The sequence below is a fragment of the Spea bombifrons genome, chromosome 2, assembly GCF_027358695.1.
Source record: "Spea bombifrons isolate aSpeBom1 chromosome 2, aSpeBom1.2.pri, whole genome shotgun sequence".
Taxonomy (NCBI): Eukaryota; Metazoa; Chordata; class Amphibia; order Anura; family Pelobatidae; genus Spea; species Spea bombifrons.
Genome location: NC_071088.1, coordinates 53,023,423 through 53,036,862, shown reverse-complemented (window position 1 = coordinate 53,036,862; position 13,440 = coordinate 53,023,423). Strand labels below are relative to the sequence as shown.

The following is a 13,440-nucleotide window of genomic DNA, read 5'->3' as shown; positions in this document are numbered from 1 at the left end:
ATGAACAGTGAGAGACAGAACAACAAAAAAAATCCAGAATAACACATTTCAAATAAGTTATTAATTGATTTGCATTTTACCCAGTGAAATAAGTATTTGAACCCTTTGCAAAACATGACTTAGTACTTGGTAGCAAAAAAGACCAATCACAGAGGTCAGACGTTTCTTGTAGTTGGAAATACAAATACAAAAAAATGGTTCAGCACTGGGAGTAGTCTTTGAAGGGAGGTGTAGACAGGAATCTCTCCTATCTGGCTTGAAGGTAGAATCTTTGGGATGGGTGTCGCGCCTAAGGGTATAATGGCTGTAAGGGTCTTCCAATATAACCAGGGGAATGAAGAAAAACGTGTAGGATGTCTTATGGAGCCAAGATGAATAATAACAGGAAACACTTACACTATATATATAGCTCTATTGTAACAGCATGGGCAGTATAATCCCCGCCTGTGGGTGTTCTTGTGGGTGTTGCTTCTTCTGATACTTAGGTCACAGGTTTTCAGAGTGCGTATGTAGAGACATAAATGATGCAAGACCTAGTGTACACTGTGGTAATGGGATAGGCTTCAAAGAAATTAAAAAGTACTCACATTTGTGAGAGCAAATAAAGGTTGCTCAATCCTCATTAACATGGGTGGTATCTCCCCCATCAAGGAAATAGCTCCAGTGAGATAAAAATCTGAATAAAAACAGGATAAAAGTCAAGATAAAAATTAAAATGGAGGTTTAAAAATAAGAATAATCCAAAGCTTTATTAGATAATAAAAGCCAAAATTTATGCAACACAACGTGTTTCGCCCAAAAAATGTCTTTTTCAAATTGTACACCTTCGTCCCTTTGATTCGGTGTTGTCCTGTCCCCTTAGCAGAAGAACACCCCTAAAGCATGGTGGGGATGGTGTTCTTGGGGTCATAGGGAGCATTCCTTGTCCTCGAAACACAGCGAGTTGAGTTGATGCCAAATAGCTCGATTTTGGTCTCATCTCACCACAACACTTTCACCCAGTTATCCTCTGAATCATTCAGATGTTCATTGGCAAACTTCAGACGCATCTGTACATGTGCTTTCTTGAGCAGGGGGACCTTATGGGGGCGCTGCAGGATTTCAGTCCTTTACATCATTGACAATATCCTCCCATGTAGTTCTGGGCTAATTCCTCACCTTTCTCATGATCATTAAAACTCCACAAGGTGAGATCTTCCATGGAGCCCCAGACCGAGGGAGATTGACAGTTATTTTGTGTTTCTTCCATTTGTGAATAATCGCACCAACTGTTGTCACCTTCTCAAGCTGCTGGGCGATGGTCTTGTAGCCCATTCCAGCCTCGTGTAGGTCCACAATCTTGTCCCTGACATCCTTGTTCAAAGCAAAAACGGGGATGAGAGTACTAGTAAAGAAGTGGATCGTGAAATGGTACAAATATAATTAATAAAAAAGTAAAGAATATATATATATATATATATATATATATATATACACTCCCCTTCCTAGTATATTCCCACAGCTGCAACCCTAAAACAACACTTTCTCGATGCTGACGTCCAATAGCTATATCCACCTAGGGATACTTGTGTAAAATACACACGGAATTGGGGGAAAATAAGGAACAAAATAGTGCAGTAAAAAAACTATGATATATTCTGTCAATAGTTGCACTCACAATGTTCTAATGATTTTCAAGCTCATCTGATTCTTAGTGTTCTGAATGGAAAGAAGAAAAGGAGACAAGACAAAACCAAAAATGGGATAGTATCTTCATATATTGAATATGTACAAGATGATTGCACTTACATACAGATGGACACACTCAGTAGGTGTGTTAATCAGCTGACATGATCCACAACTCCTCACTGTTTGCTTGTGGTCTCTGGTGTTTACCGTGCTGAAAATCAGATCACTCGCTCCACAGTTGATTATGATTCTTGATTAAACCCTCAGGCAGTTCATACCAATGGTTGATTATATCACCAGTACGTATACGGATTATGAGTGACGTATGCGGAAATCATCCCCTAATTGAGTAATGGGACAATGTTTTTTTTACCCTTCGTGACAATGGCTGTTTTAACATAGATACCATTATTTTGATCGTATCATGTATTTTACTATATAAAAAATAAAACATGGGGAAAAATTGTGAAAAAAGGACATTTTCTGACTTACTTGAAAAATCTTTTACTCATGTAAAGCTAATGAAAAACCTGTTAAACAGTTTTGAGTTTAGAAATACCCAATGTTTTTGGTTTTTCCCCTTTTTTTTGCAAATTATAGGGCAATAAGTACAAGTAGTGTATTGTGATTTAATTTTTTTTTCAAACACGGACATTCTGCCCCCATGTCAAAACTCTTATGGTAAATAAAACAAGAAAACAAAAAGTCTTCCGATGATTCAAGGATTTATTTCTTCACACACAGGGTTACAGCATGAGTTCACAAAAAGATGTAACAAAACTTAGGATATACAGAGAGTTCTTGTAGAGAGGGATCAACAGATTTTCTAGTTTCATGGCGAGTTCCATTAACATTCCTATGGGTAAACTATCACCTATGGTTTACAGTCATATGGGTAAACTAATTCTAATGTCAAAAGACAATACTAACACTATCACACAACATACAATTACAATCCTATGGGTACAGGGCCGGACTGGCCTACTGGGAGATTTTTTGGGCAGGGTGGCCGCCAACATTCAAAAGAGGCGCTGAGTGGATGCGAGCGAGATTGAAAGCGGCCGTCATGCGGCAGTCAGGCCGCCTCCGCCTAATGAAATTAAATACACAAGGGTGTGGGGGAATAAATGCACAAAGGGGGCAATACACAAGGTTGTGTTGTGGGGGGAAGACAGTAATCCAATACTAAAGGGGGACCTGGCTGGAGCATCAATACTCCAGGGGACAAAAATACAATAGGGGGAGTTAATGACAAAGTAGTGTAGAAAATACATTTTTTTATGTTTCAGTGTGCCAGAGCCTGTCCTGGTGTGTATCTTTTGGTGTTGATGTGGTAGAGCCTGTCCTGGCATGTATCTTTTGGTGTTGGTGTGGTAGAGCCTGTCCTGGTGTGTATGTGTTTTGGTGTTGATGTGGCAGAGCCTTTCCTGGTATGTATTTGGGTGTCTGTGTGGCAGAGCCTGTCTTGGTGTGTGTGTGTTATGGTGTTGGTGTGGTAGAGCCTGTCCTGGTGTGTGTTTTGGTGTCGGTGTGACAGAGCCTTTCCTGGTATGTGTGTGTGTTTTGGTGTCAGTGTGGTAGAACTTTTCCTGGTGTGTGTGTGTCTGGGTGTTGGTCTGGCAGCGCCTGTTCTGGTGTGGCAGAGCCTGTACTGGTGTGTGTGTGTGTGTTTGGGTGTCGGTGTGACAGAGCCTTTCCTGGTGTGTGTGTGTGTTTGGGTGTCTGTGTGGCAGAGCCTGTCCTAGTGTGTGTGGCAATAAGTACAAGTAGTGTATGATTTTTTTTTTCAAATATGGACATTCTGCCCCCATGTCTTATTTGGCACATTGTTGGAAGCCTGTCAGTTCAATTTAGCCCCATCAAAACATATAGTATTTTAACCCTTTCCAGGTACTAATTCTACTAGCAGCCTAGTCAAAGTTTGTGGTAGTATTTTTTTGTGTATTTTTTCCACACATTGTATTCAGGTATGAAGCATGTCAATTGTTGCCAACGGGATGTTTTTTATGATATGCCTGGCGCATCCATTGTGATAAAGGGGTTAAATAAATTGGTGTAGTTATTTAATTCTAAAATATGTTTGGACAAGCCAACATTTCCGCTATTCGTTCTGTTTTCTTTGGTCGACTGTAGGGAGAGGGGTATTGCCTGTCTCAGCACACAGAATAATGTTATGCTGCATTAAATTGTTCATCACACATGTGCTGTCACGTCTACCATAAACCGGAGCACTCACCGCGGAAGTTCTTCTCCTGGAGGAGTGTGCTGAGAAGCAACCCCCAGGTATTCGATGATCCCAACAGTGAGGAGGCCCCGGAGTAGGTAGATATTGAGAGGCAGATAGTTTCTGGGTATAGCTGGAGAGATCCACACAAAATAGGTAAAGCGGAGATAATTGGTCAGGGCACAATTCGCTAAATGAGGCGGTACAAAAGTGCAGGGAATGGCGGAGAGCAAAACCAAACGCAAAGTCAGACGAGCCAGAGGTCATACACAGGATGGGTAGTCAGCCAGAAGATGGGTCAGATCCAAAGCGGGTAGTCAGACGATCCAGGTCATACACGTGGAGGAACGAACACAGCCAAATCACAGATCAGAGGGTAGTCAGGACAAGCCAAAGGTCAGATTCACCATAGAACGCTACTGAACAGGTAAACAGCAAAAGACCACACCAGGGTACAGGTAACAGGGCTTCTGGATTTTAAAATTTGGCGCCGGTAGCCACCACGCCCCCAACGCTGACGTCACGCGCGCCCCCCCTACCTGCCAGAACACGGCAGCTGCTGCTAAAACTAGCTGTAGTAGCGCGCGTGTCCAGCAGGGGGAGCACGACCGATATGCCGAGCACCCAGCCGACGCTTCCTCCTGACCTCGCCACGAGGTAAGTGTAGCGGCGAACAGAGAGCCGGACGGACGGACAGACACAGGACGACGGGGGACAGCGGATCTGCGGGAGCAGGTGACGTGCAAGATGTGTTTGCACTCATAGTTGGGATATCTTTCAACTGTCAAATTTTTTAGTGAGAAAGCCCCATTTTTGTTCTCCTATGAGCATCTGCGACCTGAAATACATAGTTTGTGCTAAAAATTTCCAGTATGAATAGCAGTAATGATAAATGTGACGTTTCCGAGACTCATGGAACACAACTTGCACCTACATTACAACAGTGACTGGTAACTGTAATATAAGAATTGAAGCTTTATGCTATAAATGACCATATATTGCCATCTGACTGCCCAGCTTCAGATGTCTTAAGCTGTGACTTGGAGTCTAATTTTGATATTATGTAATTATTTCTCAATATGATCCAAGAAAGTGGCCACCCTGAAAGAAGTGTTTGACTTTGTTGATCTTGAATGGTCAGAATTGTGACAGAACCCTCCATCGCTGGGGCCCCTGGAGCAGTCTGAGAGCCTGCCTCCTCCCTATCGAATATGGGCTCAGGCCTTGTAGAGACTTCTGTGTGTGGATACAGGGGTTCAGTTTCTGCTGATTTTCCCCATGTTTTAGCACTCAGACTCTCAAAACTGTAACGTCAGCTGGACATCCTGTGGTAGGAAGAAGGCTGATTGACTTTGCATTGTTGATTGTATAGGTGTGAAGTATTTCCCCTGTTATTGTGTGAGTTAGCCCTTGTTTTAAGACCCCCTGTAGGTATGACTAGGTGTCACTGCTGCATACCTAATTATCAATTACATATCAGGTAGCTGTTAATCCTGTGAGCTCCTGTTAGCTCTGTGTCCTGGCCATAGTCTGCCTCAAGCCAATTATATGTCTATCATCATTCCACGTCTACGTCCCCAATTAATGTAATCATTTATGTCTCATTGTTTTACCCGCTCGAGGTATGTTAGCTGTCCCGCCCTCATTGACATACAAGTCAAGCACACTGAAACAGTTTTGAGGTAAAACGTATTCTTTATCTTGTTTATTCAATTAATGCATGCAATACACGGTCGATTAATCAATTAAGAGCAAACATCAATACATCATTGGATATTGTAGCATCACTCCTCAATCGGGGGACTTCCACAAACGATTGCCTTCAGGAGGAATCCGGGAAATCACTACAAGGTCGTCTAATAGACGCAGACTCGAAGCCTCAGTAAGTCCCAGATCCTCCTGGAAATCCCTGTTCATTTATACTCTAACTTGTTTACATGAATGTTTCCGATTCTGCGCAGTGAATGATTACACAACTATGTTATCGCTAGTCCGACCGACTACCTCCGCCGTCTTGTGCTCCCTTAGCCTGGGACAACACACTTTCCCCGGTTCCCCAGTCACTAGCTGAGACTCAGTGTAGGGTAAAACCAAACGAAGACTGATTTATTTTGGACACACAGAGCTGGATATATCCAGCAAAACACAAATTAACATAAAACAAGATATTGTGACACAAACCCAATCTTTTGGATCAACATCTACAAATTAACAGATATAGGAAAGGCTGAACTTGATGGACACATGTCTTTTTTCAGCCTATATAACTATGTAACTATGTAAACCGCCCCCTTAATCTGCCTCCCAGAGACAACAGGGGCAGTAACGAGATTAACAATACAATAGGGGGGAGACTGATTTATACAACATTAAACTGAAACAATGGCGGTCTCTCCCTGGTGGCAGATCCCGGCTGTCTGCCGGAGATAATCCCCTCAGCCAGTGATGAGATGATACTGCTGGGGGTAGCCATAGAAGTCTTTACAAACCCAGGGCCCATAGTCAATAGGGAGGAGGCTGGCAGTCAGGCCTCTCCAGTGGTCCCAGTGATGGAGGCTTCCGTCACAGCACATACATGCGTAGTATAACATTCTAGAAAATTCGAGTACATTAACAGTGTATGATAAGCATGCGCATTAAGTTTGTTTTCTCATCTAAAATCATAAGACTATGAGTCGTAATTCTGGATTCAACTGGTTCTGCACAACAAGTTCTGAACTATATTAACCTCTTCATTTGTGATCATAACAGCGGGGAATCATATTAGTTACTATCCTTTTGGCTGACTGAATATACTAACTTATTCAATCACACCCCATTCTCGTCACACTCGTATCACACTCATGTCATTCTGTCCTTCCCCCGGATATTGTGTTGCAGGATTTGATCTAATTACTTCCTTCCTGACATGGTAATTAGATCATGTGATATTTGTCTTGCCCCTTTTCTTACTTGTGTATATATAGCCCTGTATTTGGTTTTAATAAAGGAGTCCTGTTTTCACCTCAACATGAGTGTTGCCTGATGCTTGGGGTGGGCTGCTATGATCCTTTATTGTCCTTTTCAGGACAATAGCTGCACTGTGCAGCTAAACTTCGGATAGCCACAGTGCCAACGCAGCCCCGGTGCAGCGACGTCCCCCATTCTATCTACAACACTGGTTCTGCCTGGCGCTGAAGGGGTTAATTGTTGGTGTTCCGGCAGGAGGAAGCAACGTTTGGCGGGAGTACCCAGTCGGGGTATAGGTCGGTCCCATCGGTCTCTTTTTCCACCAACCAAAAAAGGTTTTAAAACATTGGCCAGCTTTAAAAGCTTTGGGGAGAACAAAATGCCCAAAGTGATATGGGAATTTATTGTGGATGAAGACCCGTCATCAGTTCCTTAGTTATATCTCCAGTTTCTACACAACTGCTTGCCTATTTTTCAGGCAGCCATATTAAAATAGCAAAATTACCTATTGCAGTATATTATATATAGGAATATTTATGATATCATGACATCAGTGAGAGGCAAACTAATCCAACAAACAGACAATTTTTCGGGATATGTTTGAAGAAGCTCCCTCACGTGCAAGCAAAAAAATAGTCGGACTTTCTAGCATTTTATCAAAAGCTGTTAAAGATTGAGAACAGTGGTTTTATTTTACAGACAAAAACTATTTGTGTAAAATGCAGTGCTTACTGTATTTGCTCGATTAAAAGAGAAGGTTTTTTTCTGCACCTTAAGTTAACCTTATTAAATGTATTACATTAACTTTCAGTCCTCAGCATTAAATTAACCCTAAAGACCCCATTAACCATAACTGCCCCTAAATTAACTCCCCTAACTTTCAGCAGCCCAATTATTAATTTTATACTTACTGTTAGATGAGTTGCTGAGCAATGTGGAAGCTGTAAAGAAAGGGGTGGGGTCAATTATCAGTGTGACTGCAGGGAGGGACTGGGAAGCAGTAACTGCTGTGAGTGACATTGAGTGATCAGATGAATCGATTCATTTCAATTAATGACTCGAAATGAACCGATTCACTTTAATGATCCGAACTTCACATCAGTAGTACCTGCTGCTACTGACAAGTTAAAATGGTATCAGCACACTTATATATCTAATGCTTGCCCCTTCCCTTTGTAAATGCTGGTTGGCCAGAGTGAAAAAAGGAAAAACTTCCACAGGTTGTTGGACCCCTCAATCACAGCCATAACCATCAATGAGTCCACCTCTCAGTTTTTGGCTACTTCCACCTACCGGTCGTCGGTATGTACACTCCTACATACAGTCTCGTCCCCCCAAAAAAGATGAAATATTTAGATGCTGTGCTGATAACATGTCACTTTGACGCTTGTGTTGTTTTTACTGTGATTATTTTGTCCTATTAAACACTTTTTATTTTATTTTTATATTTTGCAGAAAGTGCAAGATAAGCATATGTCAGCCTCAAAGGAGAAGCTGAATAGCTGGAAGAAACTTAGACATGACCTGGAGAGAGCCAGAACTCTGACAGAACTCATTCATAAAAGAGAAAAACTTAAGAGACAGCAAGTAAGTTATTAAAAAGGTTCACCTTTTTCATTTTTTTCAGAACACCTTAACACCTTCATGAGAATAGCCGATTTTATGCGCAATTAAGTTTTTCAACGTGGAATTTTGACATGTTCTTCCCCATGTCCTATTTGGGACATGTTTGAAGCCGGCCAATTCAATTTACCCCATCAAACCATATATGTTTGAAAACTAGACTCCCAAGGGTATATCAAATACTGATATTTTAACCCTTTCCATGCACTAATTCTTCTACTAGCTGTAGTCAAAGTTTGCGATATTTTTGTGTTTTTTCCCCCCACATACATTGTACTTTTGGTATGAATTTATCGCTCCTGGTATATGTCACTGTCAGGATTCGGCCCCCGCCTTGCAAACTGCCAGGCGTGGTCGTCTCTTTAAGAGGTCTGCCTGGAGTTGATCTCCTCTCCACAGCTTGTAGTTTTGTTTGTGTATCTGTATTTTATGCACCTTGGCCCTCTTTGCCTTATTCATCTGAGGATCTTGGTTCCTTTCTCCTCTCCCCATGTACCGTTTAAGATAGCCTATCATTGTTTAAAGGAGAAAAGTCTGAGGATCTCGTCTCCTCACTCCATCCCATGTGTTTCTTGTCTTGTTCTTTGTGGCGTCCTGTACCTTGTATGTCTTGTCTGGTTATGTTTAGAATCCGTGTTCTGTGTATTTATGTTCAGCTGTGTTGGTTATGCTATATCCATACCTCCCTCATCTGAAGCCTATGTTGTTACCACACCTGACCTAACCAACAGGCTTTATAACCCTGCCTCCCTGTCCCGAAGCCTATGTCATTAACACACCTGACCTTATCAACAGGCTTCATATCCCTGCCTCTCAGTAACAGAGGTATCAGTTCATTAGTTACTTTGGAGCTGTAGTTCATGCCAGACTCTGGATCTGTCTCTTGGCTTTACCATTTTTCCTGCCTGTTGCCTTTTTGACCTGGACTGCCTATTGGATTTGCCCCTTATGCTTCCTTCCCATCCCAGACCCCTTTGGATTCTTACCTGAGCTATTCTAACTTTGTACTTGATATGCTACTTATGGTGAGATATATCTGCTTTGTTTAATATACCTATATTCAAAAGTTGAGCTTTTGTCTCATTCGTGAAGTGTGTGTCTATGTCTATGACTGTGTGCATTCTTACACTCCTGCTCCCTGGATGCCAACACCCAGTAAGGGCTGAGATATGATGAGCCTGGCAGTCACTGTCAAAACACCACCCCAATATGTGTTCACCAACATCTACTGAGTACAGTTTTACAGTGTGACAGTTGTCGGTTTGTTTGGTGACTAAAAGACCACATTTGGAAGTGTGCATTTTTCAAATTAGAACTTTGATGTGTTGAAATTTCTGCCCCATATGCTATTTGGGACATCTTTGAAGCTGACCAATTCAATTTAACCCAATCAGTGGCGTCGCTACAGGGGGGCAAGGGGGGGCAATTGCCCCCCCTAGGTTTTTCCTTGCCCCCCCTGTTGCCCCCCCGCCGAATTTGTAACCCCTTGACTGCTAACGACGGCATGGTGCCGTCGCTAGCAGTCCCAGTCAGGTGCTAACGACGGCACCATGCCGTCACTAGCACTACCTTACCTTGATGGAGGTCTGTGGACCTCCATTACCACCTACCCCGGCGATCTGCCCCTCAAACTGAAGGGCATCACCGGAGCCACCCGATCTGCCCGGTGACGTCTCGCGCAATGACGCGATGACGTCACCGCGCAACTTTATTAACAACTGGCAATTGTCAGTTAAAGAGGTATGGGGGCATGCTGCTTAGATGCCTGTATCTCAGGCATCTAAGCAGCTACATATACCATTGGATATATACAACATATACCATTGGAAAGGTAATCGCCTCGCCTTTCCAACGGTATATAGCTTGTAAAAAAATAATAAAAAATATTAAGTTAAAAAAATAAAAATGTTAAAAAAATGATTTGGGGGGTCTCTAAAGGCAGATAAAAAAGATCAAAATTGCCTAGAGACCCCCAAATTAAATTATTTAAACAAAGTAGTTTAACTTTAAAAAAAAAAAAAGTTTAAGTATTCTAGCTAAATGATCACTGTGGTAGCCAATGTTACCACAGCAATCATATAGCTATAAAAAGTCACATTCCCTTTTTAAAAATGGCCGATACTAATTTTTAATCCTATGATCCCTTTGATCATGGGGTTAAATTTAGCCAACGGTAGAGGGAGGCAATTTTTGAAATCCTGATGAACTGCAAATATTATTAAAATCAGCCATTTAGCCTGTGCGGTACGTGAGTATCCATATCATCTCTGGAGCGCCTTGCATTTTTACTGCAAAACTTATTTTTGCTGTAAAAGTGATTTTTTTTTCTCCCTTTACCATCATTTCTTTGGGATTGTAAGGGGAAAGAATGGTGTGTGCTTCTGTGAGTGAATGTATTTAAAGTATGGTGTGTGTGCTTCTGCGAGTGAATGGAGATATGAAAGGCGTGTGAATGGTCAGTAATTAGGGTTGAAGCCTTGACGTGGCATTACTGCTCACGTAGGAAGTTAAATTATGGCACAAAAAGTACACATTTGCAAAAAAAAGGGGTGTAGTTTCTTAAAATGGATGAATTGTCTGAATGAGGGAGAGCATGAGTTAATATGTGGATGAATTGTCTGAATGAGGGAGAGCATGAGTTAATGTGATTGTGCGTATCATAGATGTATAATTGTGGAAGGGCAAAGATGGCACTAGCAGGATGTTTGAGCCTTGGGGACCAAGATGGCACAAGCCGGGTGTATATGGGACAAAGATGGCAAATCGTATGTGTGTTATCTGGGTGTGCAACCTGTGATCTATCCCTGTAATTTAGGGGGTTTTAAATATACCATTAATGCCGTGTTTTTATGTGAATTCCAATTGATCTATACCTGCAAAGCTGGGTTTCTGTGTTATTCTGTAGATCCATATCTGCTATGCTATGTTTCCATACATTATTTATGTATACCTGCAAATACAGGGTTTGTATGTCTTGTTCAGTTGATTAATACCTGCAATGCTCTTTCCATGTATTTATTTGATCTATACCTGCGATGCTACATTTCATATATTATTATTGTATACCTGCAAATACAGGATTTGTATGTCTGATTCTGTTTATTTGATATATACCTTCAGTGCTGAGATCACAAGTGAATTTCAATTGATCTATACATGCAAAGCTGGGTTTGTGTGTTAATGTGTTGATCTATACCTGCTATCGGCAGCAGGGTCTAATATTTATATATATATCGGCAGCAGGGACTAATATTAATATATATATCGGCAACTGGGGCTAATATTAATATATTTGGGCAGCAGGGGCTAATATATATATATCAGCAGCAGGATCTAATATTAGGCCCTTAAATCATTTAGTACAAAAGGTAAGGTATTGTGTTGTTTAAAGGATTTCAAGGATTAGTCTTACTAAATTGTGGCTTCAGGCTTCCCATGTTGAATGATCAATTATTGTATTGTCCAATAACAAAAGTATCATTCCATAGCACATTACTTTTGGCAATATATATATATATATATATATATATATATATATGTGTGTGTGTGTTTTTTCAGTGGTATGATTTAATGGAGGAAATTATTAATGCCCCCCCAGTTTGACTGTGGTATCTTGTGTGCCCCCCCTATATATTGTTTCTAGAGTCGCCACTGAACCCAATCAAACCATATATGTTTGAAAACTAGACACCCCAGGGTATTTCAAATGCTGGTATTTTAACAAGGCAATAATTCTACTACCAGCCGTAGTAAAAGTTTGTGACAGTATTTTGTTTTTTAGTGTGTTGGATTGTTTGGGAGGTAAGTTGCCACAATCTGATCATCCTGCACCTGTGTCATATTTGAGACATAACTAAAAAGCCGGACAAATCAATTTAACCAATGAAACCATATACCGTATTTGCCCTATTATAGGCCGCACTTTTCCCCCCACTTTAAGTCTTTAAAGTGGGGGTGCGGCCTATATTCGGGGTCTAGCGCCTGACACCAGGGACATGCAGTTCCGGGCAGGCAGCAGGGTTAGGATACAGATCCCCGTAGCAGTGCAGGGGACCTGTATCCTACTCTCTGTTACGCTCAGACAGCCTCCCCTGCCAGCAGTTCCCACGGGGTGAGTGCCGGCACAGGAGGTTGCCTACGCGCATCGTGCAGACGTTCATCGGCAGCGGCGATGCGCGTAAACAACCTCTGCCAGGGGCGTAACTAGAAATCTCAGGGCCCCGGTGCGAGAATCTGTTAAGGGCCCCCCACCCCCAACCCATCTATCCCTTTCTCACGATCTACCCTCTCCCTCCCTACCCCCCCTTCTCACGATCTACCCTCTCCCTCCCTACCCCCCCTTCTCACGATCTACCCTCTCCCTCCCTACCCCCCCTTCTCACGATCTACCCTCTCCCTCCCTACCCCCCCTTCTCACGATCTACCCTCTCCCTCCCTACCCCCCTTCTTACGATCTACCCACTCCCTCCCTACCCCCTTCTCACGATCTACCCACTCCCTCCCTACCCCCCCTTCTCACGATCTACCCACTCCCTCCCTACCCCCCCTTCTCACGATCTACCCACTCCCTCCTCACTTCCGGCACCGGAAGTTGTATACTGTTCTGCGTAGAATAGATGTCCCCCGCCGGCCCCGCAAGACACCCGGGAGACTCCGGGAGTCTGCACTAGTAAGTCTAGGGGAGGGGGGCACATCTCGGGGGGGGGGACAGAGAGTGTCAGCATATTTCGGGACACACACACACAGAGTGGCAGCATATCTCGTTGGGACATACAGAGTGGCAGCATGTCTCGGGGGGGCAGAGTGGCAGCATATCTATTACACTTTAAATTACATTTTTGCTTTAGAAAAGCACTTAACTTTTAGGGTGCGGCCTATACTCGAGCCAATACGGTATTTTTTAACACGAGACACCTTGCTGTATTTCAAATGCTGGTGTTTTAACTCTTTCCATGCACTAATTTTACCACCAGCCT

General features: G+C 42.5%; 1 protein-coding gene across 1 annotated transcript in view; it reads left to right on the top strand.

Annotated features, from left to right (window-relative positions):
• LOC128472410 (bromodomain and PHD finger-containing protein 3-like) overlaps positions 1-13,440 on the top strand; it is a 213,449-nt gene that overhangs the window by 89,203 nt on the left and 110,806 nt on the right. Inside the window, exon 4 of the mRNA XM_053454244.1 lies at positions 8,297-8,428. Within this exon, the coding sequence (XP_053310219.1) occupies positions 8,297-8,428 (132 nt within the window). The remainder of the gene's footprint in view (positions 1-8,296; positions 8,429-13,440) is intronic.